Below are 23424 nucleotides of genomic sequence, written 5' to 3' on the forward strand. Positions count from 1 at the left end.
TAAAATAATTTACAGTTTTGTATATTTAATGTTTAGCCACAGTATTAATGTTATGAGAGTGTTTACTATATAAACCATATTTTATGAGTTTATAATCCTATTTATATTGCGTCTTCAACCAATTAAATAGATCCTTTCAAAACCTGTTAGATATTTTGCATTAGAAAAATAGATGTTCCAATGGTTCACAAAAAATACAAACATTAGACAAACATAACGATCTAGCAAAAGTTTCTGGACGCAGCTTTGATTTGATTCGATTTGATTTTAGAGGAGGTCGGAACTACAGTGTGAGGAGTGCAGTGTTTCAGTGGGGACTCTTTATAGGGAGACGCTCTTCTGCAGCTACACGTCATTGATTAGAGTGTGTGGATCTGCGGGTTTTATTCAGTACTTTATTATTATATATCCTGTATTATAAATCAGCAGCGGGATGTCTGACTCCGTGTTCTCCGTGCTCACTCGTTTTGTGGAGGAGTACAGGAACAGAACCTCCAGCAAGCTGAAGGTGATAGACGCCTATCTGCTGTATATTTTACTGACTGGAGCTTTCCAGTTCCTCTACTGTTTACTGGTGGGAACTTTCCCCTTCAACAGCTTTCTGTCCGGATTCATCTCCTCTGTGGGATCCTTCATCCTCGCTGGTATGTATGTTTATATATGTTTATTATGGTACAGGGCTTTAATAAAGCATATACCACAACATATAGATAACCTAGCTTCTGCAGAGCTAGCTTAGCTTAGCTTAACTAGCATTACCTGGTCTCAGATCAGGAAGTCATTAATTCCGTGCTAAGTTTCTGTCTTTTTTATATCATACTTTTTTTTTAAACTGACGAATATAAACTGAGTATGTATATATTAGGGGTGGGCGATATAGCCCTAAAATAACATCATGATATTTCATGGTATTTTTGCAATGACGAGACTCTTGGTGATATGACAAAACACTGAATTAAAAAAAATAAAATCAAGAATACTGTACTGCAACAAAATGAAAATTAAATTTTATTATTGCATATGATATGATATGGCACACCACTAACTGTAATATATAAAAAAATTACAAGAATTTTATCAGATTAGTAACAAAAGTCTAGACTGATCCAGTATGTCATGATAATAATAATAATGCACTCCAAATATCTCCATATACCATAAAAATGGTATTGGACAGATGTAAAGTCTTCTTTTGCTAAAAACAGTAAAAAAAAAAAAAAAGTAGTACCCTGATGTGATAATTAGGGGTGAGTGATATGGCACGATATTTCAGGGTCCTATTCCTTTCACGTTATTCAAAAATGTTGGTATTATTATATATATGAAAAGTACAGGTTTATTTTGTTTTTGCATTTTTTGTCATACCTACATTTTCAGATTATCAAACTATATGAATATAAAACCTGAGTAAATATTAAAGGCACTTCTTAAATTATTTTTACCCTCATAAATTAACTGTGATTAATCACATTTTTTTTTTTTTTAAGCTGAGGTCAAGTTCACTACTAACCACAACTAGGCCTGATTACAGCCAGACCTGTAGAATCAAGAAATCACTTAAATAGAGGATATCTGACAACAAGAGCAGCTAAAAGCTCTTGAAAAGCAACACGATATGTCCTTTATCATCTGAAAAAAAATGAATTAAACAACAGATTAGAAAAGTAAAGGTAGATGAGAAAAGTAGATAAGTTAAAAAAAAAAAAAAAACAGATGAACCTTCCCAGGAGTGACAGGCCTACCGAAATTACTCCAAAAGGGCATGAACAACTCATCCAGAAGGTCACAAAAGAACCCAAAATAAGATTTAAAGAACTGCAGGTCTCATTTTCCTCATTTAAGGTCAGTGTTAATTATTTAATAATAAGGGGGAAAAAGGAAAAGTAGAGCCATCAATGTGGCCAGTCTCCACCTGCATCCCATGCAAACCACTGCAGATCTTAGTATTTACATCTCATGGTGTAGCATCCTTAGAAGGATAAAAGAAATAAAGTAGTAATCCCTCTGATATTCTGATATTCCATGAAACTGTATAAATTGGATAACAGCTTGGAGCCTATTAGTTGAAAAAAGACTGCTAAATCATAAGCACTAAACTAAACTAATACATATAATAAGGTGTAGCTCCCAGACAAGCTTTTGTTGGCCTTTTTCCATGTTGAGTGAAACTAAACTGATCATAACATCAGAGCATCTTTCTCCTCCGCAGTGTGTCTGCGTATCCAGATCAACCCTCAGAATAAAGGAGAGTTCCTGTCCGTCTCACCGGAGAGGGCCTTCGCAGACTTCCTCTTCGCCCATACTGTTCTCCACCTGGTGGTGGTTAATTTCATTGGATGAGTGAAGACCCTGTTCTCAGCTGGTGCTACTTTCTGCAGGTATATTTGCAATAACCTTAGTAGGTTGTATTATTTGACTGCTGTACTTGCACATTGAGATCGGGCCCAAATGATCTAAATACTTGTGATGAGTTGTAATTTGGAGATTTATTCACAAATTATTGCTTAGTATTTTTAATAAGGAATTTCTAGACCAATGCAGATGTACATTTCTGCCAATGTGAATAAAACGATACTTATATTCATATTTATAACTTATGGAGAGATCAGACACTCCGGTATCATTTTCAATCATTTTAAAACTAATAAAAGAACATAAAATGAGCTTAAATGAATATTTTTTTAGGAAGCATAGCCACTGCTGGCCATTTGCAGTAGTGCTGTAGTAGTGTTACCTGATATATTTTCAGCATATAATAAATACATGAGCAAATATCAGTTTAAAATATCAACCAATGCCAATTATTCTAAAAAAAGTATATAACAAGCAATTATCTGCTGATACCAATATAAATCCAATATCATTGTACGTCCTTAATTATAATGTCACAGAAACTGTTGCATTAACTCCAAGCTATTTTGTTTTGGTAATTTAAAAAAAAAATGTAATACAACTCATCTAAAATCATCTAACCAAAGTATTGGCACACCTGCTTTTGTTGGAGTAACTGTCTCTACTGTCCAAGAACGTTAATTAAGTCAGGATATTGGAACCCCCAAAAAAAACATAGCTCCCCTGCCCCACAACTCTAGTATATATCTGGCACTATGCATGGTGTCAATAGGTCCAAGTTTTATCTGGTCCTATTCTTTTGACAGGATTTCTCAACACAGTCTACACATCCTGTCATACAAGATGCAGCTCAAATAAGCTAAATGCATTTATTAAATGAGAGTAAATTATTGAATATATTCCTGCTAAAATATAAATTCTCCCTTTGTGGAAATGCCTCTTTGACCTGTATCTGTTTATCTGTTTCAGGCATGGAGACGTGGTGTTAATGCCTTCCTGACCAACACCTGACAGTGAACTTCAATCAGTGCCGTTAAAATAGAGATTTGTTTAATGTTTAATATAATTTGTCAATATGTCAATATTAGAACAGCTGTTTGTTCATCTCAACAAAACACTTTTCTACTTTTCTAAAGTTCTTCAGTTACTGAAACACAAATAAAGTGACTAAGAATGATTAATTATGACTTGTCAATATATATATTTTTGTCCATTTGTTTCTCTTGAATTACATCCCTAATGGATAGCAGTTTATTATAATTCACATAATTTCTATAAAAAATGCAGATATTAAGGAAGACTATCACAGTCATGTAGAATATGAAGCACGCTGTTCTCCCAACCAAATGTAAAAGTATCAGCAGGACAATACAATAGACCTTCAGGACACATGCATGATTATTGTTTACAAGGCCGCACCATACAACTAAATTAAATAGACTATGTATTGGGCTTTAGACTTGTGTATCAACCCTGTTCTTGAAGCTCTGTTGTCCTGCAAATGTATAGTGCTTTATCTGATCTTCCACACAAGTGTTAACTCAATAATGAGCTGATTAATTGTATATAATATGTGTTGGGAGCAGTGAAACACTCAAAAGTGCAGGACAGCCCAGGACCAGGGCTAAGAAACATGACAAGACAGTTAACAGTCTCATAATATCAAATCTAACACAACCTGTGTTAAATATGTGGGCAGAATGGGCAAAATTAGCATATCATGAAAAGGTTCTCTAAACGAGCTATTAACCTAATCATCTAAATCAACGAATTAACTCTAAACACCTGCAAAAGATTCCTGAGGCTTTTAAAAACTCTGATCCTGGTTCATTACTCAAAACCGCTATTATGGGTAAGACTGCCGACCTGACTGCAGTCCAGAAGGCTGTCATTGACACCATCAAGCAAGAGGGTAAGACACAGAAATAAATTTCTCAACGAATAGTCTGTTCCCAGAGTGCTGTATCAAGGCACCTCAGTGGGAAGTCTGTGGGAAGGAAAAAGTGTGGCAGAAAACGCTGCACAACAAGAAGAGGTGACCGGACCCTGAGGAAGATTGTGGAGAAGGGCCGATTTCAGACCTTGGGGGACTTGCGGAAGCAGTGGACTGAGTCTGGAGTAGAACCATCCAGAGCCACTGTGCGCAGGCGTGTGCAGGAAATGGGCTACAGTCAAATGCCTGAAGTCCAGTGTCAAGTACCCACAGTCAGGGATGGTCTGGGGTGCCATGTCAGCTGCTGGTGTTAGTCCACTGTGTTTTATCAAGGGCAGGGTCGATGCAGCTACCTATCAGGAGATTTTGGAGCACTTGGAGCTTCCATCTGCTGAAAAGCTTTATGGAGATGAAGATTTCATTTTTCAGCAGGACCTGGCACCTGCTCAGAGTGCCAAAACCACTGGTAAATGGTTTACTGACCATGGTATTACTGTGCTCTATTGGCCTGCCAACTCTCCTGATCTGAACCCCATAGAGAATCTGTGGGATATTGTGAAGAGAAAGTTGAGAGACGCAAGACCCAACACTCTGGAGGAGCTTAAGGCCGCTATGGAAGCATCCTGCCACGCCGCATTGAAGCAGTCATTTCTGCAAAAGGATTCCTGACCAAGTATTCAGTGCATAACTGAACATAATTATTTGAAGGTTGACTTTTTTGTATTAAAAACACTTTTCTTTTATTGGTCGGATGAAATATGCTAATTTTTTGAGGGTTTTTTTTTTCTTTGCTTTTTTGCCAAAATCATCAATATTAAAACAATAAAAGGCTTGAACTACTTCAGTTGTGTGTAATGAATCTAAAATATATGAAAGTCTAATCTTTATCAGTACATTACAGAAAATAATGAACTTTATCACAATATGCTAATTTTTTGAGAAGGACCTGTATGCTTTCAATTATATGTTGTGCTTAAAGTGCACTTTAGTGTATTTATTTTTCAGTAACATTAAAGTGTACACAATATGTGCGCCAATAGTACATTTATGTGCGCAAAGTAGTACATTTACAATATACGTTAAGTGTAAAAAAAAAAAAGGTGTTTAAAAAACAATCAAAAGTCTAATGCTTTTATGTTGTGTTTAATTACACAGCTCAATTAAGCTAAAATAAAATGATAACTATAACATAACTAAAATATATTGCTTAAGTTGCCATAAGTTGTTCCAAAATAGTACATTTAGTATGTATTTAGGTACACATTTTAACTTTAAAAAGTATACACATATATATACTATGTTAAGTATACTTTTTAATACACTTTTCTTTTACAAGGGTCTAATAATTAGTAAGGTAGTAAAGCATAATTGATTTAATGATATGGAGTAGAACATAGTACACAAAGGCAGGCAGATAATAATCTATTCATTTTGATTTACTGTGAGCTGTAAATGTTTTTAGCTGTAAATGTTTTTAGCTGTAAATGGTGTTGTTTTTCTTCTGGGATGTAAAGAGTTAAAGAGGGCAGCACATCTGGAACTGGTCAGTGCAGAAGGGAAGTGAAAGTGAGGGCAGAATGAATTCTCAGTCCTCTCAGCACAGCTGCGTTTGGGAGAGGAGCTGGAGCAGGTCCCTGACGGCTCTTCATCATGACTCCACTCCTCTTTCTGCTCCTCTTCCTCCTTCATCGACTTCCAGGTGAGATTTTTTATCATCTTCATCAGATCTGATTGGATTTTTTAGGAGCAGATGTTGAAGCTGAGCGGTCAGAGCAGAGTGTGTGTACAGCTCAGAGTACACTCACTGAGAAAATATGCCAAATATGTAAAAAACTGGGACAGAAAGGGGAGTATGTCTGTAGTTTTTAATAAACGGTGATGATTGGTGTCTGTGGGACTGATTAGAAGATCAGTGACTAAACCCTTAAACCTTCAGCAGGGTTTTATGTGGGACTTTTTTTTTATTAATAAAGCAAAACTGTGACTCAATCCCCTGCAGAGATTTACTTCTGGAACTAATTTTATTATTTTTTTTTTTGCATTATTAGGAATGCAGATGTTGCTTTTGGACATTTGTAAGCAAAAGTTTGGATACCCTTGTGAAAAAAAAGTCGATTAAAGTATACTAAGCATTATTAATCAGTGTATTTAAAGAGTGCTAAAATAAAACAACTTTTTTGTACTTTATTATATAATATTTTAATTGTATTTAAAAAATAGTATAAAAGTATAACTTAAATTATGCTAAGTGTACTTAACTGTACTAGAATGGAACTATTTTAAATATACTTACGTAACATACTTTAAACATACTACTTCATGTATGTAAACCCATATTTTTAATAAAAATTTACAGTAAAGTTATAATACATTTAATGATTATTACTATAACTGTATCACTATTACTATTATACACCAGGTATATTTTAGAAATTCACTAAGAATTGATGTTTAAAATATATGTGATCTATTTAGAATCTATTAGAATACATATATGCTTCTTGTTCCTCTCTTTTCTAAGTAGCACACTTCTAGTATACTTCGTTGGGTATAAACATATATTTTAACTTTAATATACTGCACTACAATTTTTAGCATGTTACAAATTTACTTTTTGTTTAAGAGTAGTAATTTAATTTACTTTCTAATACGTTACATGATATATTGCACTTTAAGCGAACTACTGTAACAGCTGTTTTTAACAGACTTTGCTAAAAATGTACAAAAGTATATTAAGTATATTTGGAAATAAGTATTTTAGAAGTATATTGAATTGCATTAAACTAAAAGTGTACTTCATAAAACATTATCTATTTTTTAAATACAATATATTGTTATTTTAAAAAAATATGATCAAAATTTCATTTAGTTTACATTTGATGAAAGCATGTATAATATTTATGTACTTTTAATATATTTTAAGGAAGTAGTAAAGTAATAAATCTGTTAATGTATTTACAGCATACTTATACATTTCTCAATATGTTTTACAGTATGTAAAATTAAGTATATACCGGTATATTTTTTTCACCTGGGTATGCATGTTTAAATTAAAATGTTCTGTTGATTTTATATGTGAAAATAAGTGAACAAACAAGAACTGCAAAGCTTATTTTGCAGGTTTTAAACCAAAAAAAATCATAATTGTTAGCTGATTTTCACATTTTAGCAGAAAACAAGATACGTTTAAAACACCATAACCTTTGTACACTCTAAAATGCTGAGTTGAGAACAATCAAACTTGGGTTATTTGTGTTGAGTAAATATTGGACAGAACACTCTGTTGGACATTTTAACTGTGGGTGTTTTTTTTTTTTTTATTCAGTTGATTTGTGTATTATTGATCTATGAACCCAACCTGCTTTTTTGTGTTAACAGCCCAGGCTAGTTAAGGCAGTCTAATGGTGGGGAAAATGTGTTTTTGGTACATTTGGACTATTAAAGGAGAAATATGGTGTGAAATTGACAAACTTTGGTTGAATTCTTCCAGAATTCTGAAATACAGCACTTTTAGCTAATGCTCCCATCAGGCTTACAGTGCAGAGTGATAGGAGCATACAAAGCTACCCATTCAAAGAAATTGCTATTTTTACACCATTATCAGGCTCAAAGTAGCTCCACACTTTATTGGTAGAATTATGAGGGTCCTGATATTAAAAACGATGCACTGAGAACTTTGAAAGTGCACAAGTATTTTTTATTAAATACAATGTTTATTCACACAGTAACTTAAGGCAGTGGAAATAGAGAGATATTTTAGCAACAGAAATCTGTTCCCTTATCCTATCTATTTGTTCTTGTCAGCTAACTTATCATGACTTCATTTCAAGTCTTTTTTAATAACATATCTGTGCACATTTAAAGTTCTCAGCATATCGATTTAACCCTCCTTTTATGTTCATTTGTCAGGAACAGCAGTGGTGTTCCTGGGTCATATAAAATGGGTGCATGTTTAATTATCCAAAAGATGTTTAAAAAACAAACAAACTAACAATTAGTGTGAATATTTCATCATTAACTCTATTACTAATTATTCTATCAATATTTAGTGCAATGGTGTTTTTTTTTTACCTAACAGGTAATGCTTCAATAAGGATAATTCAATCATTTTTCATAAAAAAAATATTTTTGTAAATTTTAGTGTTTCAATACTTTATTACATTTGAAACCAGCATATAAAACACAATGGTTTTGGATAATATTGAAACATCATTTTGCAATATTGTTTTAGTTTTTGCAGGGGGTGGTTGCATATGAATATGTGAGATGAACCATTTTTATATTATATGTTGATTACACTAATTAAGGCAAGCAGAAATACTTTTGACTATTTTTCCTAGATCTTTAAACTTTAAAATGGCTCAATTTGACCTATAACATAACAGGAGGGTTAAAAACAGGTAGTCTTTGTATGGGTAACTCCATGCCCCTATCACTAACATTGTAAGCCTGTTAGGAGCATCAACTAAAAGCTCTGTATTTCAAGATACTGGAGAAGAATGGATGTAGACTATTTGACAAAAGTTCTTAGCTGTTATCCTGTTTCACTACAACCCTAATCAATTTCACACTGAAGTTCTCCTTTAATTCCGACCAATCGTGGCTTGAATTCCACAGATTATTTAAATGAGTATTGTTGCTGACCATGTGCATTCCTTCATGACCAAAATTCACTTATTTTCTGACAGCTACTTCCAGCTACTTTCAGATGTCACAAGAGTTGTCTCAGACTGTTGTTTTTTGAACATGAGAGTGAGTTCAGTTTTCCTCAGTGGTGGTTCTTCACCAGTCAACAGAATCCAAAGAATCCATTAGAGAACCTTTGGGGTGTTTCTTTGCAGAACTGGTGGATCCCCAGCAAAAATTTTGTAAAGCAGTACTGTCAACAGGGAGCAGAATCCCAAAGAAGTGTTTCGACAACTTGTGAAATTCATGCCATGAAGGTTTAAGGATTTTTTGAAAGCAAATAAAAGCCATCAGGGTATTATTATAGTGTTCCTAATAAAGTTAGTAGTTGTTCCACTGCTATAAATTAGTATTTTAAAGAAAAACTGCTCATCTGACCTTTCACCCATATAAAAAAGCCCTCCAAAAAGGGCAGGGTCTGCTCAGATATCCTACTGGGAATAAATAAAAGATTAAAAAGGGACACTTCATTGAAATCAGGCCTCGTGATTGGCTCATCCAACTGCTATTCTGAAAAAAATGACCTCATGCTGGAACTGCCAAGAAAAAAGGGAACACGTCCAAAAAAACAAAGCAGGGCCAGGGTGAAAGTGGACAGGATGTGAGCTTGCTCAATAGATTTGATGTTATTTTAAGGAAATTAAAAGAGGAAGTTTTAGCTTCTCTTAAGAATGACTGTGAATTGGTGTAAATGATATTTCAGAGTCTACGTATCTCAAACCAAAATAAAAACAAGAAAGGACATCTAGTCTAGCCAGTGGTTCCTAATCCTGATCCAGGAGCCCATTCAGCTTCTGGATCAGTTATCCATCCAAGTGTTTATTTGTGGTCACAAACTGACCACTGGTGAAGTTGAAAACAATGGTTTAGTGTTTTAGTAAAGGCTAGAGTTGGATAAGTCAAGACTTACACTTTTGGTTGTCAAGTTTGAGTCAAACGGAAAGGACTTAAGGCCTCCAAAGTTTCACTAGTGCATACCTGTCAAGTCTCCCGTTTTGGTCGGGAAACTACCGTATTTTACTCCTCTTTCCCGTCGTCCTCCCGTATTAGTATTTTCCCGTTAATTTCCTGTATTATATTAAAAATAAAAATAGATATTATTGAGGAGTCAGGGCACTGACCGCTCTGTGTCTCTTAACCAATCGTGGAGCCGGTTCAAGGAGAAAGTCCCGCCTTTCAGGAGAAACAGCCAATCAGCTTGCAAAGGAGGTTGCTGTGAGTTCAGGCAGCTAGTCGGAGCAGCTGATGTTAAAACATATCTGGATATTCAGCGATTTTTCTAAAAGAAAGGTAACGGTAAGCTAATCATGGAAACTGTGATGAGATTTTTCTGATAGCTGCTTAAAAATACTCGTCTCCGAAATAAAACACAGATTAAACCTTTTAAAATAAAAAAATACAGCTTGTGACTCAGTTTAACTAGAAATGTGGAGAGGACCGAAATTAACTGAACTGATCAGGGGTGGAGTGATCAAAAGGAAGAAGTATTAATTAAAATGTATTGTGCAGGCCCCTTAGGACAAATTTTTACTGATGGAACATATCTGGTCCATGTCCTTTTAGTAAAAGCTCATAATACTGTTTTTAGGTCACCAACAGGGATTTTGCAGAATTTTGTGCACCCTTTGTTCAATTTTAAATCCATTAAATAAATAAAAAATATATAATATAAAAGAGTGCATTTATGCCAAAAAGGACATGAAATCTTAATTTTTTTTTAATATATAGAAAAGGGTTTTTAATTTGGCTGTATTAAAATAATGACATATGTAGGAATGTCCACAACATTTCAGATTCTGATAATCTAATTGTAGTGTGTAAGTGGTTCACATGTGGTTATTTTAGATTTTTTGTAAACCTGTCTTTAAATGTAAGGGATACTAAACCTTTGTTGTGCTGGTGGGATGGCGTACAGAGGAAAATATCCCTTATTTTTAAATCTAAAACTTGACAGGTATGCTAGTGGGGTCAGTCACACCCAGTTTTAATTTTGTCAACAAAATGTTGTTGGCGAAAATGGCGTTTAGTTTAAGTCATAATTTAGTCATCTGAAATGTTTTTAGTTTTAGTCTAGTTTTTAGTCGACTAAATATCATAAAGATATAGTCGACTAAAACTACAGTCAATTTAGATGACTAAAATGCAAAGGGTGTAAATGTAAATATATCTGACTGCTGAAAAAAAGAGATGGCTACTGATTGGATGACTAGCCTGCTTGTCCCGCCTCTCCACCTACGCTAAAGTCTTAGTGATTGGATCTCTTCCTAACTGGTCCCTACCTTTCACAAAACTAAATCAGTTCTGATTGGGTGTCGTCCCTGCCAAACATTTTCGTCTTGTTTTTATTCGTTGACGAAAATGTCAGTTAATTTCCTCATCGTTTTTATTATTTTATGCTGCTCATACTTTATTTAAGTATCGTCTCATTTTCGGCTTGAACGAAAGGTTGGTTGATGAAAACTATGCCGAAAATTATACGTCAATAAAATTCATCTTGGTTGCACCATAATAAGGGCATCCAAAGACATCTTCTAATCTAGTCAGTGGCTCCTTATCATGTTCCTGGAGCCCATTCAATAAAAGCTATAATGACTATAATGTTCTATTAAAATTTTGATAAATTTATAAATTTGGGATGCACTAGGCTTGCTAGTGTTTCAGCTGCATATATGCTGATTGTAAATGAATGTATTTCAGTAGAATATAAATATATTAAAGAAGCTTAGTTGGACTGGAGTTTGACTGGAGTTCTCTTGAGTCTCTGCACGGATCATCTTTATACTAGACTACATACGTCTGATATGTTCTTGCTGGAGTGTGTGGGGGGGGGGGACGTGTGCAGGTGTGATGGATCACAGTATAAACCAATAGGGAGTCAGAATGGTAAATAATTATCAGATTCACTCTGGATGAAGAGATTTATAGGGGTTTTATTGAACAATGAGAAGCTGAAATGAAAACGAGCTGAAATGAAATTGGGGTAACGAGGCTGTTTTTAAAATGTAAGGAGTAGAAATTTTAGATAATTGTGTGAAAATTTGAGAAGTAGAAGTAAAAAGTCATCTGAAATATTATAATTACTCCAGTAAAGTATAGTACAGATAGTACGTCTTCGGGTTCAGAGGCATCTGGGCTTGGATGTCATTATACAGTCCTAGTTTATGATTTAGACCAGGGGTGTCCAATCTACGGCCCCCGGGCCATTTGCTGCCTGTTTCCTTTTTTGGAGGTATTTTAGAAATAGAATGAAAGTTGGTCCGCTGTTAAGCAGGTTTTTATAATGTGAGATTCAAAGTTTGAACGCTAGGTGTCAAAAGTCTAAAAGCAGAGAGAGTGCGCATTTCTAGCGCAGAAAATCAGGCCAAAGAGTCTAAAAGCAGAGAGGGTGCGCATTTCTAGCGCAGAAAATCGGGCCAAAGAGTCTAAAAGCAGAGAGGGTGCGCATTTCTAGCGCAGAAAATCGGGCCAAAGAGTCTAAAAGCAGAGAGGGTGCGCATTTCTAGCGCAGAAAATCGGGCCAAAGAGTCTAAAAGCAGAGAGGGTGCGCATTTCTAGCGCAGAAAAACGGGCCAAAGAGTCTAAAAGTTGCCGTAATTAAGGAGTTTAATATTAAGAGACATCATGAAATTAAACATCAATTTGACAAATCTTAGTTTACACAACACTGTCAAAGATAAAGATAGTAAGTCAAGTAAAATGGTGTGTAAATGAAATAATCAGGAAAAAAGTATTATTTAAAGTGGTATATTTCATTATTTGTTTTATTACAGGGTGTGGCCCGTGACTTCAAATATATTGCTCCTTCTGGCCCCCAACACAAAAAGTTTGGACACCCCTGATTTAGACACTGTCTATTGCACACAGTGACTTTATATTATCTTATAATTTGCCTCAAATTGACCCCTTCTGTTTCTCACTCTAGGTGCACTATGTACTGTGACCACAATCGAAAACCAGGCTGTATTAGAGGGTCAGTCAGTGATCATTCCTTGCCATTACAACCCTCAGTACACGCAGAACGTGAAGTACTGGTGTAAAGGCTCGATGAGGGAGTTCTGCAGCAGCTTGGCTCGTACTGATGATCCGGAATCGGCTCCGTTTGGGAAGGGAAAACTAACCATAGCTGATGACCCGGCCCAGTATGTGTTCACCGTCACCATGCGAGAGCTGAAGGAGGAAGACTCAGGCTGGTACTGGTGTGGAGTGGAGGTTGGCGGCATGTGGAGTGTGGACAGCACTGCGTCCATTTATATCAGTGTCGTACATGGTGAGTGGTTCAGTTCTTTTATTAAATATTCATTTACTTTCATAAATACATTACATAAGCCGCACTTAAAATCCTTTAATTTTCCCAAAAATGGTGTATGAATTTTACCAGTCAGGTATTAAGGAGCAGTAAAGCCACTCTGCTGAAGTACAGTGTTATACAGGAGTTTCAGTTTAGTTCTCCAGCAGTATTAGCATTAGCTGCTAACTGCACTAAGCGCTAGAGCTGAGTATCATCGGCCTGTAGCCTGCTGCTAACCCTGGATAGCACTGCTGGAGCAGCATTAGCATTAGCTGCTAACCATACAAAGCACTAGCTCTTTTGCTGTTCAGAGGAAAGTATATCAGACTGTAATCTGCACATTTTCCATGTTTAAATAAGCTACGTGGGACAAACCGCTAGCTAATATCTCCCTGGCTTACCGAAAAACACTCACTCAGGGTTCCTCCGTGTAGCTCTGTCAGGTGGCATTAGCCGCTAACTGCTAGCGGTTAGCCCCTAAAGCTAATGCTCAAGCTTTAGTGGAAATCTGTAAATCTAAGCTTACTGTTAATAAACTGAAGAGATTTACTCAGCCAAATATGCAAGTTTCAGGAGAGAAATCTGTGTAGATTAAGATCCAGCACTCGTATCCCTAATATAATTTAATCCTATAAAACTTATAAGACACATTGAAACTCAAGTGTTGCTGAGAGTAATGCCTTTGTATTTTTCACCAGGTATGAGAGTGGAGAGCAGCATGGTCAGTGGTGAGGAAGGCAGCAGTGTTGTTATGCAGTGCCTCTACAGCGAAAAATACAGGTACCTCCTCAAACCATGATCAAACGTTATCCATTCACGTGGTTACAAGTCAAGTTGTAGAAGATGGCTTAGTGTGTAGTGAAGGTTAGTGTTGAAGAGCCGAAACCAGGTCAAGACTAAGGCTACGTTCACATTACAAGCCACACTGCTCAAATCCGTTTTTTTGCTCAGATATGGAAGTGGCTCAGATTTGATTTGAAAAAAAAAAAAAAAAAAAACTGATTTGGCACGTTCACACAGCCATGAAAAAAATCTGATCTGAGCCACATTGAGCAAAAAATCAGATTTAAGTCACTTCAGCCTAGTAATGTGAATGTAGCCTAAGACTTTTGTTAGTCAAATTTGACTCCAAAGCAAGAAACATTGCAGTACTGGTGATTTTGTTTATTGACCCCCCCTAACTAAGACCTAAGCAATAAAAAACAACAGTTTGAAAGGTCTTGTAATCCAGATTCTTGTAATACTGTTTCACACCAACAATAATTGTTAGGCTACCTTATCTTTGCTTGTTTCTGCTTTACCATTCCACCTTAAATGGTGCTAATTCACCATTTTACCTTAAATGGTGCTAATTTACCATTCCACCTTAAATGCTGCTGAGACAATAAACAGGATTTAGGCTGAAGATATGTTTTTAGGCACTTTGAACTGAAAGGCTTCAACTTTTAAGGTGGAACAAATGATTAAAACAATAGGCCACATTTAGCTTTATACACTACAGGCTCAATACATAATAAATGTATGCTTCTTTTAAGGTGTGAACAAGTAAGGAACAATAAAATAAAAGATTTGTACCCTGGCTGCTGTAGTAGTGAGGGATTAGTTGCTCATATGTATAGTTCTCTGTAAAATTTAATAAGCAAGTAAAAAAAAAAGTCATTTTTTTTTCTGTAAAAGTGCCTGTGTGTTGTGTTTCTTGTGCAGAGACAGTGAGAAGTGATGGTGCAGGAGTGGCCACTTGAACTCATGCATAGTGACGGATGCTAACGGAACATTCAGCAGCAGATCTGTGCTCATCAGAGACGACAGGAAGGATACTGTTACCGTGACGATGAGGAGGCTGGAGTTGCGGGATGCAGGATGGTACTGGTGCGGAGCCGGCCAGCAGCACGTGACCGTTCACGTGTTAGTCACGCCAAGACCAACCACCAGTATGTGTCCGTTTCTACTGTAATCAAGTTAATAAGCATTTAAAGTACAAAATAGGGCTGCGCGATATATATTTGTTTAAGCATCCTCATTGCGATGTGTCACATCACAGGACATGCAATGCAATGTCACTTAAGGCAATTAAATTTAACACATCATGTTGCAATGTATTGATTCTTGACTCAAGAAGTAGATACACAGCGCCGTCTCTGTGTCTGTGTGAGTGACAGGCTGCTGCTGCCTGAGAAGGCGTAAACACAAAGTAACAGCATGGCCTCCATCCACATGGTTGGGCACGTGTTGAAAGCTGTGCACCTTAGTCCAGCACAGTTTTGCAGCGCAGATATTTCCAGTTACAGCTGAATTCACGCTTTTAATCAAAGAAAAACGAACGCTCTTATTTACCTTTTAAAAAAGCCATTTAAATGCCTGATTAAAGGGCAGATTACTGAGGTTTTACTGTTTTCCTTGGGTTTTGAGTTGAGCTCGGCGCTGACTCAGCTCTTGATTGGTCCGGACACCAGACAGCACACGGATGGGGGCGGGGCTGGTGACTTTATGGCCCCTGCATTGTTTAATATTGTGATATATATATATAGTTGAAAAAAAAATGTGCAATGTAAAATTCAAATCCAATTTCCAATGTCGTGGAGCCCTAGTACAAAATGTTACATTTTTTCTACTTTGAAATGGCATTTAAATAATAATAATAATACTAATACTACACTGAATAATAACCTAAAATATAAAACTATGTTTAATCTGTCCCCATCAGCACAGTCTATTACAACGCCTGGCAGCTTAACCACAAAGTATCCGGTCATGGTAAAGGCACCAGACACCAAAAGGTGACCATTTTTTTTTACAGAATTAATCATTATTATTATAAACATGGTTTATAATATCATACTCTGCTTTAATCAGATTTACTATATTGCATGTATCATTTCAGTCCTGTGTTCTGGCAGCCTGTCCTGACGGTGTGTGGAGCTCTGCTGCTCCTGCTGAGTGCAGTCTTGGTATCATGGAGGATGATGGAGCAGTGGAGTATGTCTCCTTATTATTTTTTTATTTCAACAAGGACCATTTATTGTAAAATACTTGCAGCAATGTTTGTTTTATTAATCATATAATCTGAATTTCATAAAGTGCATTTCAAAAGTGATATTAGTATGTTTAAAGAGCTCGAAAATCATGTGAAATTGTTATTATTTTTTAAATTTTACAGGGAAGAAACCAATGACAAGAGCAGCACATGACACAAAAGCTAGACTAATGGTATGAAAATAATTCCTAAAACTCTAAAATTTTCTCTTGTTTCTAAGATGAATTTTTTGACATACTAAGATTTTGACTTTATTTTCTCAATTCTAGTTGAGCCCAATGAATGGTAGGGATGGAGAGAACACTTCACTCCTCTTCCTGAACTCCTCAGTCCAGCAGGTCCAAATACCCTGATCGAGAACACATGGGTTCTAAAAGAAGGTCTGGAAAAAGAAGAAGAGAGGAAGACACTGAAAGAAGAACTTAAGAGATAATAAGAAGCTTTAAGATGTTTATTTGTTGTATTATTTTAAAGTTGAACATTAGGTACATCCGTTTTTTTATCAGTTTGTAATGTAGCTTTTTATTTCAGGATTTTATCAAAATGTTTATACATATCAGTTTTCACTAGTGATTGTCAATGCATTTGAATATATGTTGATTCTTCCACACATTAAACACTTAAATCATACACACTGGCCCAGATTTACTTTAAAAACATAAGACCCTGTTTACACCTGGTAACGTTATACATCTTAAGTATTAAGATTATTTCAGGATTAGGCTAAAAAGACATAAAATGCAAGTGTAAAAATAATCCAAAATTGATTTAATCCAGTTATAAATCTACTTACTTCAACTAATTCAGGAGATGGTCTGAGACGTATTTAAAACAGATACAAATCTACTTACTTAAACTAATTTAAGAGGTGGTCTGAGACCTGAAGTAGTTTGAGTGATCCAATTTTATATCTGTTTTAAATCTGTCTCAGATCACCTCCTTAAGTGGTTTGTTTGAGTGATCAGATTTGTATCAGTTTTTAAATTAGTCTCAGACCACCAAGCTGAAGTGGTTTGTTTGAGTTTTCATATTTGTACCTTTTAAGTTTGTCTCAGACCACCTCCTGAAATAGTTTGAGTGATACAATTTTATATCTATTTTAAATTCGTCTTAGACACCTTGTTTGAGTAATCAGATTTGTATTGGTTTAAATTTTTCTCAGACCACCTTCCGAAGTGATTTGTTTAAGTGATTGAATTTGAATCTGTTTTAAATTAGTCTCAGACCACCTTCTGAAGTGGTTCTGTTTGAGTGATCAGATTTGTATCTATTTTAAATTAGTCTCAGACCACCCACTGAAGTGGTTGGTTTGCTTGATCTGATTTGTATCTGTTTTAAATGTGTCTCAGACCACCTCCTGAACTGGTTCTGTTTGAGAGATCAAATTTGTATCAGTTTTTGTAATGCGTCTTAGACCATCTCCTGAAGTGGTTTGAGTGATCCAATTTTATATCTATTTTAAATGTGTCTCAGACAACCTCCTGAAGTACTTTGAGTGATTGAATTTGTTTCTGTTTAGAATGTGTCTCAGACCATCTCCTGAAGTGACTTGTTTAAGTGATCAAATTTGTATCAATTTTTAAATTTCGTCTCAGACCACATTCTGAAGTAGTTTATTTGAATAATCGTATTTGTATCAGTTTCTAATGTGTCTCAGACCACATTCTGAAGTAGTTTATTTGAATAATCGTATTTGTATCAGTTTTTAATGTGTCTCAGGCCATATTCTGAAGTAGTTTAATTCTATAAGTGGTTTTGTTTGAGTGAGTGGACTTGTATCGGTTTAATGCATCTCAGATCACCTCATGAAGTGGTTTGTTTGAATGATAACATTTGTATCTGTTTTATATCTATTTTAAATTCGTCTCAAACAATTCTATAAGTGGTTTTGTTTGAGTGAGTGGACTTATATCGGTTTAATGCATCTCAGATCACCTCCTGAAGTGGTTTGTTTGATTTAACGTATTTGTACATGTTTTAAATTTATCTCAGACCACCTCCTGAAGTGGTTTCAGTGAGTTATTTATATGTGGCTTGACCTTATCCAGATATAATTCTTGATACTGAAGATGACCAGATGTAAACAGGTGTCACTCCTCATCGGAAAGCTGTTTGCTAATTGTGTGGAAAAGTATTATTCGTATGAAATCCAGATATTTTCTAAAGCAAATGACTGATTTTGATTATCACAATTGTACTTTCTCTGTGAGCCCAGGATATTGATGCCCAGTTTGTTTTATTGTAGGGACTGTATGAAGAGGTTATCATTATGAATGTGCTTAGCATTGTTTTTTGTTAAATGACTTAAAATATAGTAATGTGCCTTTGATTAGCAGATGTTTGTGAGTTTGTATATTAATGTACATCATCTGTTGTTGGTCTAATTCTTTAATAGAATCTACATAAATATTAAAATCCGTTCTCAGTCCTGTCATTCGGTTTTATTTCATAATTTTATCTTAGTCTTAAGTCAAAAGTTTTAGGACTTTATATGAGAGTGTCATATAGCAGTGCAGTAATTAGTGAAGGAAGCCTTAAAAAATGTAACTCCTAAAAAAAATGTATAGGCTGAAGTCACATGATAAAATCATTGGTTATAATGCTATTGCTTAATTACATCATTACTCAATAGAACACAATGTTTTGTCAATAAATATTACCTACATTGAACAGCTGAGACACACTCACAAAATAAGGTAAAGTCTACCTAATACGCTACACAAATCATAATTTTCCTATTGGCTCCTAGCATTATTTATTTGCATAATGGGCATGTCCCCACATCCTTAATTTACCATAAGTGTGCAGTCAAGTCTTTTCGTACCAGGACTACTTTCCCTTGTGTATTCAGTTATAACCTGTTTTTTTATAGTTTGCATGATCACAGTGTTGTAGGTTATAAGAGCAAGTTACTATTTCCTGTACTGTAAAGCGCTGGCAATTCCCTGAAAACTGAAATACATTCCAACTGTGCTGGATTAAATTAAATTCCTCATGCCTAAATTTCCTTCGGGATAAATAAAGTATCTATCTATCTATCTATCTATCTATCTATCTATCTATCTATCTATCTATCTATCTATCTATCTATCTATCTATCTATCTATCTATCTATCTATCTATCTATCTATCTATCTATCTATCTATCTATCTATCCAGCAAGCTTATCTTCCCAGAAAGCAGTTGTTAATCATATTGATTACGTTACATAAACATTAATATAAAGTGAAAAGAAACTGTGTAATGGTTTTAAATTAAATATTAAATGTTGATTTAACTCCACTTTCCTGTTGACCAGACACAAGACAGACACGTGCAGATACAAATTACAATGTTTATTAAAGGGATTGAGTAAACAGGAGTTAATAACAACAAGGAAGCATAAACAAAAAAACATACGGAAAGAGTGGTCAAGCTGTCCCGGGTCATAAATGGTTAATCCAATTTCAGATAATAGGCTAAAGCAATGCAAATTATTAATCACGAATCAATTGCATGCATTAAAACGTTAATGTTGACAGCCCTAGTTTTCATACACAGGAAAACAGGTGTGAGCAATCAGTTGCTTGGTGTGGTGAGCGGGAACGCTGTAGTGTCACATGATGGAGCAGTGGAGTGTGAGAGGTCCGGAGAGTTCTGGTGCATGCTAGGAACTGGAGTCCAGTTGCACCGTGTACCACTAAGCTACTGTATATGTGTGTACCAGTTCTGCATGGGAAATTATGCCTGTCTATAAATGACATAAGTACTACAAGAAACCCTTTATAGCAGGTAACGCTTACAATAATAATAAAAAATAATAAAATAAAAAGCATTGCTGTGCTTTCTTGCATCTTCTATCTCTGAGTATCTAAATTAAATTTGTCATCAATGAGAGAAAAAGAGGAAGATCAAGCAAAACTGCTTCACTCAGAAACAGGAAGAGTTTTAGTGTTCAGAGACTCAGAACAGAATGATGTGCTTTTACTCTCTCATCAGTTCTTTAATTCTCTCTGTGTTTCTGCTCTTCATCTCAGGTAAGATCAATACTGGACTCTTATAATCTATCCCTCATTTAGTGATTCATGATTTATTCTGGTATTGAAGGTCTGGATTTGGATTAAAACTGATGTAAAATTCTGCTTCTTCTCTGCAGGTTCTGAAAGCTTGAGGACACTGAAGCATTTAACTGTAAGAAGAGGAGAATCTCTCACTGTTCCTTGTTTATATGCACAGAAATATAAATCACACCGTAAATACTGGTGTAAGGGGGAACACTGGATCTCGTGTAGAATAGTAGCCTACGCCAACACAAGTAATACAGGAATATCAGTCACTGATCATCCATCCCAGAATATGTTTACTGTGGATCTGAACAACCTCCAAGACTCTGACTCTGGATGGTACTGGTGTGCTGTGGAAATCGGTGGGGATGAAACTCCAGATGATCGAGGTGCTGTGTATCTGAAGGTCAGTTCAGGTAAGTCAGAGTCTCTCTGTGTGAATCAGAACATCTTCACTGTAGTTTAAGTAACTAAATACAACTACTTGAACAAATAGTTACTTGTTACTTACTTAAGTAGAAATGTTGGTTATCTATAATTTATTGAAGTAATTATTATTTTTCAGATGACTTGTTTACTTCTACTTCTTACATTTTCACACAGTTATCTGAACTTTCTACTCCTTATATTTTAAAAAAATCACCTCGTTCCTCCTATTTCATTTCAGCTCGTTTTCATTCCGGCTTCTCATTGTTCAATAAAACCCCTATCCAGATAAATCTCTTCATCCAGATAGAGTGAATCTGATTGTGATTGGATGAAGAGAATTATAAATAAATACCGATATTCCAATCTTTTTATTGGTGTATACTGTGATCCATCACACCTGCACACTCTTTTACTTAAAGAGTAAAAAGCTTGAGTAGATACTTGTACAATCTACAATTTACTTCTATCTACAGAGTATGAATGCGAATACTTTTTGTTGAGTTTCCACCACTCATTCTCTGCTCCTTCATTCAGATCCTGCTCTGTGGGTGGAGAACAGCACTGTGATTGGTCAGGAAGAGGGCGGAGTCAGGATCCAGGGTTTCTACAGCTCTGGATATAAGAATAAAGAAAAAAAGTGGTGCAGATTTAAAGACTGGAGCTGCTACCCATTCCAGAATTCAACAGTGAAGATCAGTGATGATTGGATAGGATCCTTCAGAGTGGAGATGATTGGTCTGCAGAAGAGTGATGCTGGCTGGTACTGGTTCAGTGCAGGAGATGTGGGAGTTACTGTTCACCTCACCGTCACTGAAAGACCTACAGGTAAGATTACTTGCACTGTAAATGCTGCCCATCAACAGTACAACTCAGGTCTTATCTGAGTATAATATAACGTTCAGCCTGAGCTGCATGTGCCAATATACCCGTTTGCTAAGTATAATATAGGAATTGGCCTGAGCCACATGTGCCAACACCCCGGTTGTTGAGTATAACACAGCATGTGGCCTGAGGTGCATGTGGCAATGCCCAAGTTGCTATGTATAATATGGGAATTGGCTTAAGTCACATGTGCCAATACCCCGGTTGCTGAGTATAACATAACATATAACATTCGGCCTGAGCCACGTGCGCCGGTACAGCATTTGCTAAGTATAATATGGAAATTGGCCTGAGCCGCATGTGCCAATACCCTGGTTTCTAAGTATAATATGGGATTTGGCTTGAGTCACATGTGCAAATACCCCGGTTGCTGAGTATAATATGGGATTTGGCTTGAGTCACAAGTACCAATACCTCGGTTGCTAAGTATAATATGGGATTTGGCTTGAGTCACATGTACCAATACCTTGGTTGCTAAGTATAATATGGGATTTGGCTTGAGTCACATATACCAATACCCCGGTTGCTAAGTATAATATGGGGATTGGCCTGAGCTGCATGTGCCAAAGCCCCAGTTACTGAGTATAATCCCCACTCAGCCCAATTCCACATGGCCGATGCTGAGATTCCACCCATGCTGCTACACATTAATTCAGCTTGGGCTGATTGTTCATTCTTTTTGGCGTTATAAAGTGGGCAGAATTCACTTAGCAAACTGTATTGCATCAGTGCATGATTAATTTATTTTTTTTACCTTGTTTAGACTGTACTACAACAAACACACATTCTGGAGCTAAGGAACCAATGTGAGTATAAACACTTTTTTATTCAGTGCATGTATAATGGAAACAGGACATTTTACGCTAACCACAGGGCTATGTTACAAAATCAAGGTTGAATACTAGATGGGCTGCATTTCTCAGATGCTATGACATTGGAGGGTGGTCCAAAGTGAAGGATCCTTAGTATACAGCTGAGAAATAAAAATAAATAAATTGGAGGACGCAGCTGATGTACCCTTTGCAGCCCTTGATTGCCCGCAACCCTCTCCTCTTGTTCAATGCAAAAAAACACAGCACCAAAACTGGATAAAGCAGAATTGGTTTTAAAATGTTTTTTTTTTTTATATAATTTCTGTGATGTTTCCATATGAATTTCTTCACGAAACCTACACTGTTCCATTTGTGTGACCAACAGCCTACTGATTATTCATAGAGTATTCATAGAACAGTACTACCAAGAAAACGCTCCCTTCCTCGAACACAGTCTAGACTTCAGAGCGTGCTTTAAAGATTAAAATCCCACTTCCTCTTTTATCCACTTCCTCCATTTGAAAATATACCCACATTTTACCAGCTAATGACCACAAATGTTAATAGAGAAGGCCAACCCTACACAAATAACTCAGAATCCTGATATCTACTGTGAGTCACATTATAAAGCATAGAAACATTAAAGCATTTTTATCCTGATTTGTTTTATATTTCAGAGAGATGCTGCAGTTCTGCCTCCATCTGAACTAGTTACAACAAGGAAATTCAACCAACCCTGAGCTCAGAATCCAAGATGGCAGTATCAAACATCAACAGGAGTAAAAGCTCCTAACTCTAGAGAGGAAAATACCCCCCCACACACACTTTAGAATCTCTTCCATGTTTCACAGGCCACTAGGGGTGCTTCCAAATGAGTCTAGCATTGAGATTGGGTTCATATTGAGCGATTGAGCAAAATGGTCCATAATTTATAAATGCTTCATCATTCCTATGCTGTAAAGTGT

General features: G+C 35.9%; 3 protein-coding genes across 3 annotated transcripts; all 3 read left to right on the forward strand.

Moving 5' to 3' along the window:
* The first annotated feature begins 306 nt into the window (after positions 1–306).
* On the forward strand, positions 307–3533 carry LOC103040403 (dolichyl-diphosphooligosaccharide--protein glycosyltransferase subunit dad1). The gene is made up of 3 exons (XM_007242241.4): positions 307–644; positions 2210–2378; positions 3322–3533. The coding sequence occupies exons 1-2, from the start codon at positions 434–436 to the stop codon at positions 2338–2340; spliced, it is 342 nt and encodes a 113-aa protein (XP_007242303.1). The 5' UTR covers positions 307–433; the 3' UTR covers positions 2341–2378; positions 3322–3533.
* A 2330-nt stretch (positions 3534–5863) lies between these two features.
* On the forward strand, positions 5864–18727 carry pigr (polymeric immunoglobulin receptor). Its single transcript, XM_022678901.2, is given in 8 exon segments — positions 5864–5984; positions 12894–13238; positions 13958–14039; positions 14964–15190; positions 15964–16036; positions 16141–16235; positions 16417–16466; positions 16563–18727. Coding segments are annotated over 8 exon segments (1005 nt in total). The 5' UTR covers positions 5864–5935; the 3' UTR covers positions 16647–18727.
* Positions 18728–19895: 1168 nt separating this feature from the next.
* On the forward strand, positions 19896–23356 carry LOC125801752 (polymeric immunoglobulin receptor-like). Its single transcript, XM_049479008.1, has 5 exons — positions 19896–19910; positions 20380–20752; positions 21300–21590; positions 22411–22453; positions 23137–23356. The coding sequence occupies exons 1-5, from the start codon at positions 19896–19898 to the stop codon at positions 23168–23170; spliced, it is 756 nt and encodes a 251-aa protein (XP_049334965.1). The 3' UTR covers positions 23171–23356.
* The last annotated feature ends 68 nt before the right edge of the window (positions 23357–23424 follow it).

This window comes from Astyanax mexicanus, chromosome 4 (genome assembly GCF_023375975.1).
Source record: "Astyanax mexicanus isolate ESR-SI-001 chromosome 4, AstMex3_surface, whole genome shotgun sequence".
Classification (NCBI taxonomy): Eukaryota; Metazoa; Chordata; class Actinopteri; order Characiformes; family Acestrorhamphidae; genus Astyanax; species Astyanax mexicanus.

Coding starts and splice junctions, on each gene's coding strand:
- LOC103040403 (XM_007242241.4), top strand. CDS start 434: ATGTCTGACTCCGTGTTCTCCGTGCTCACTCGTTTTGTGGAGGAGTAC. Junction 645..2,209: donor GGGATCCTTCATCCTCGCTG/GTATGTATGTTT, acceptor TCTCCTCCGCAG/TGTGTCTGCGTATCCAGATC.
- LOC125801752 (XM_049479008.1), top strand. Junction 20,753..21,299: donor GTATCTGAAGGTCAGTTCAG/GTAAGTCAGAGT, acceptor TCCTTCATTCAG/ATCCTGCTCTGTGGGTGGAG. Junction 21,591..22,410: donor CGTCACTGAAAGACCTACAG/GTAAGATTACTT, acceptor TACCTTGTTTAG/ACTGTACTACAACAAACACA.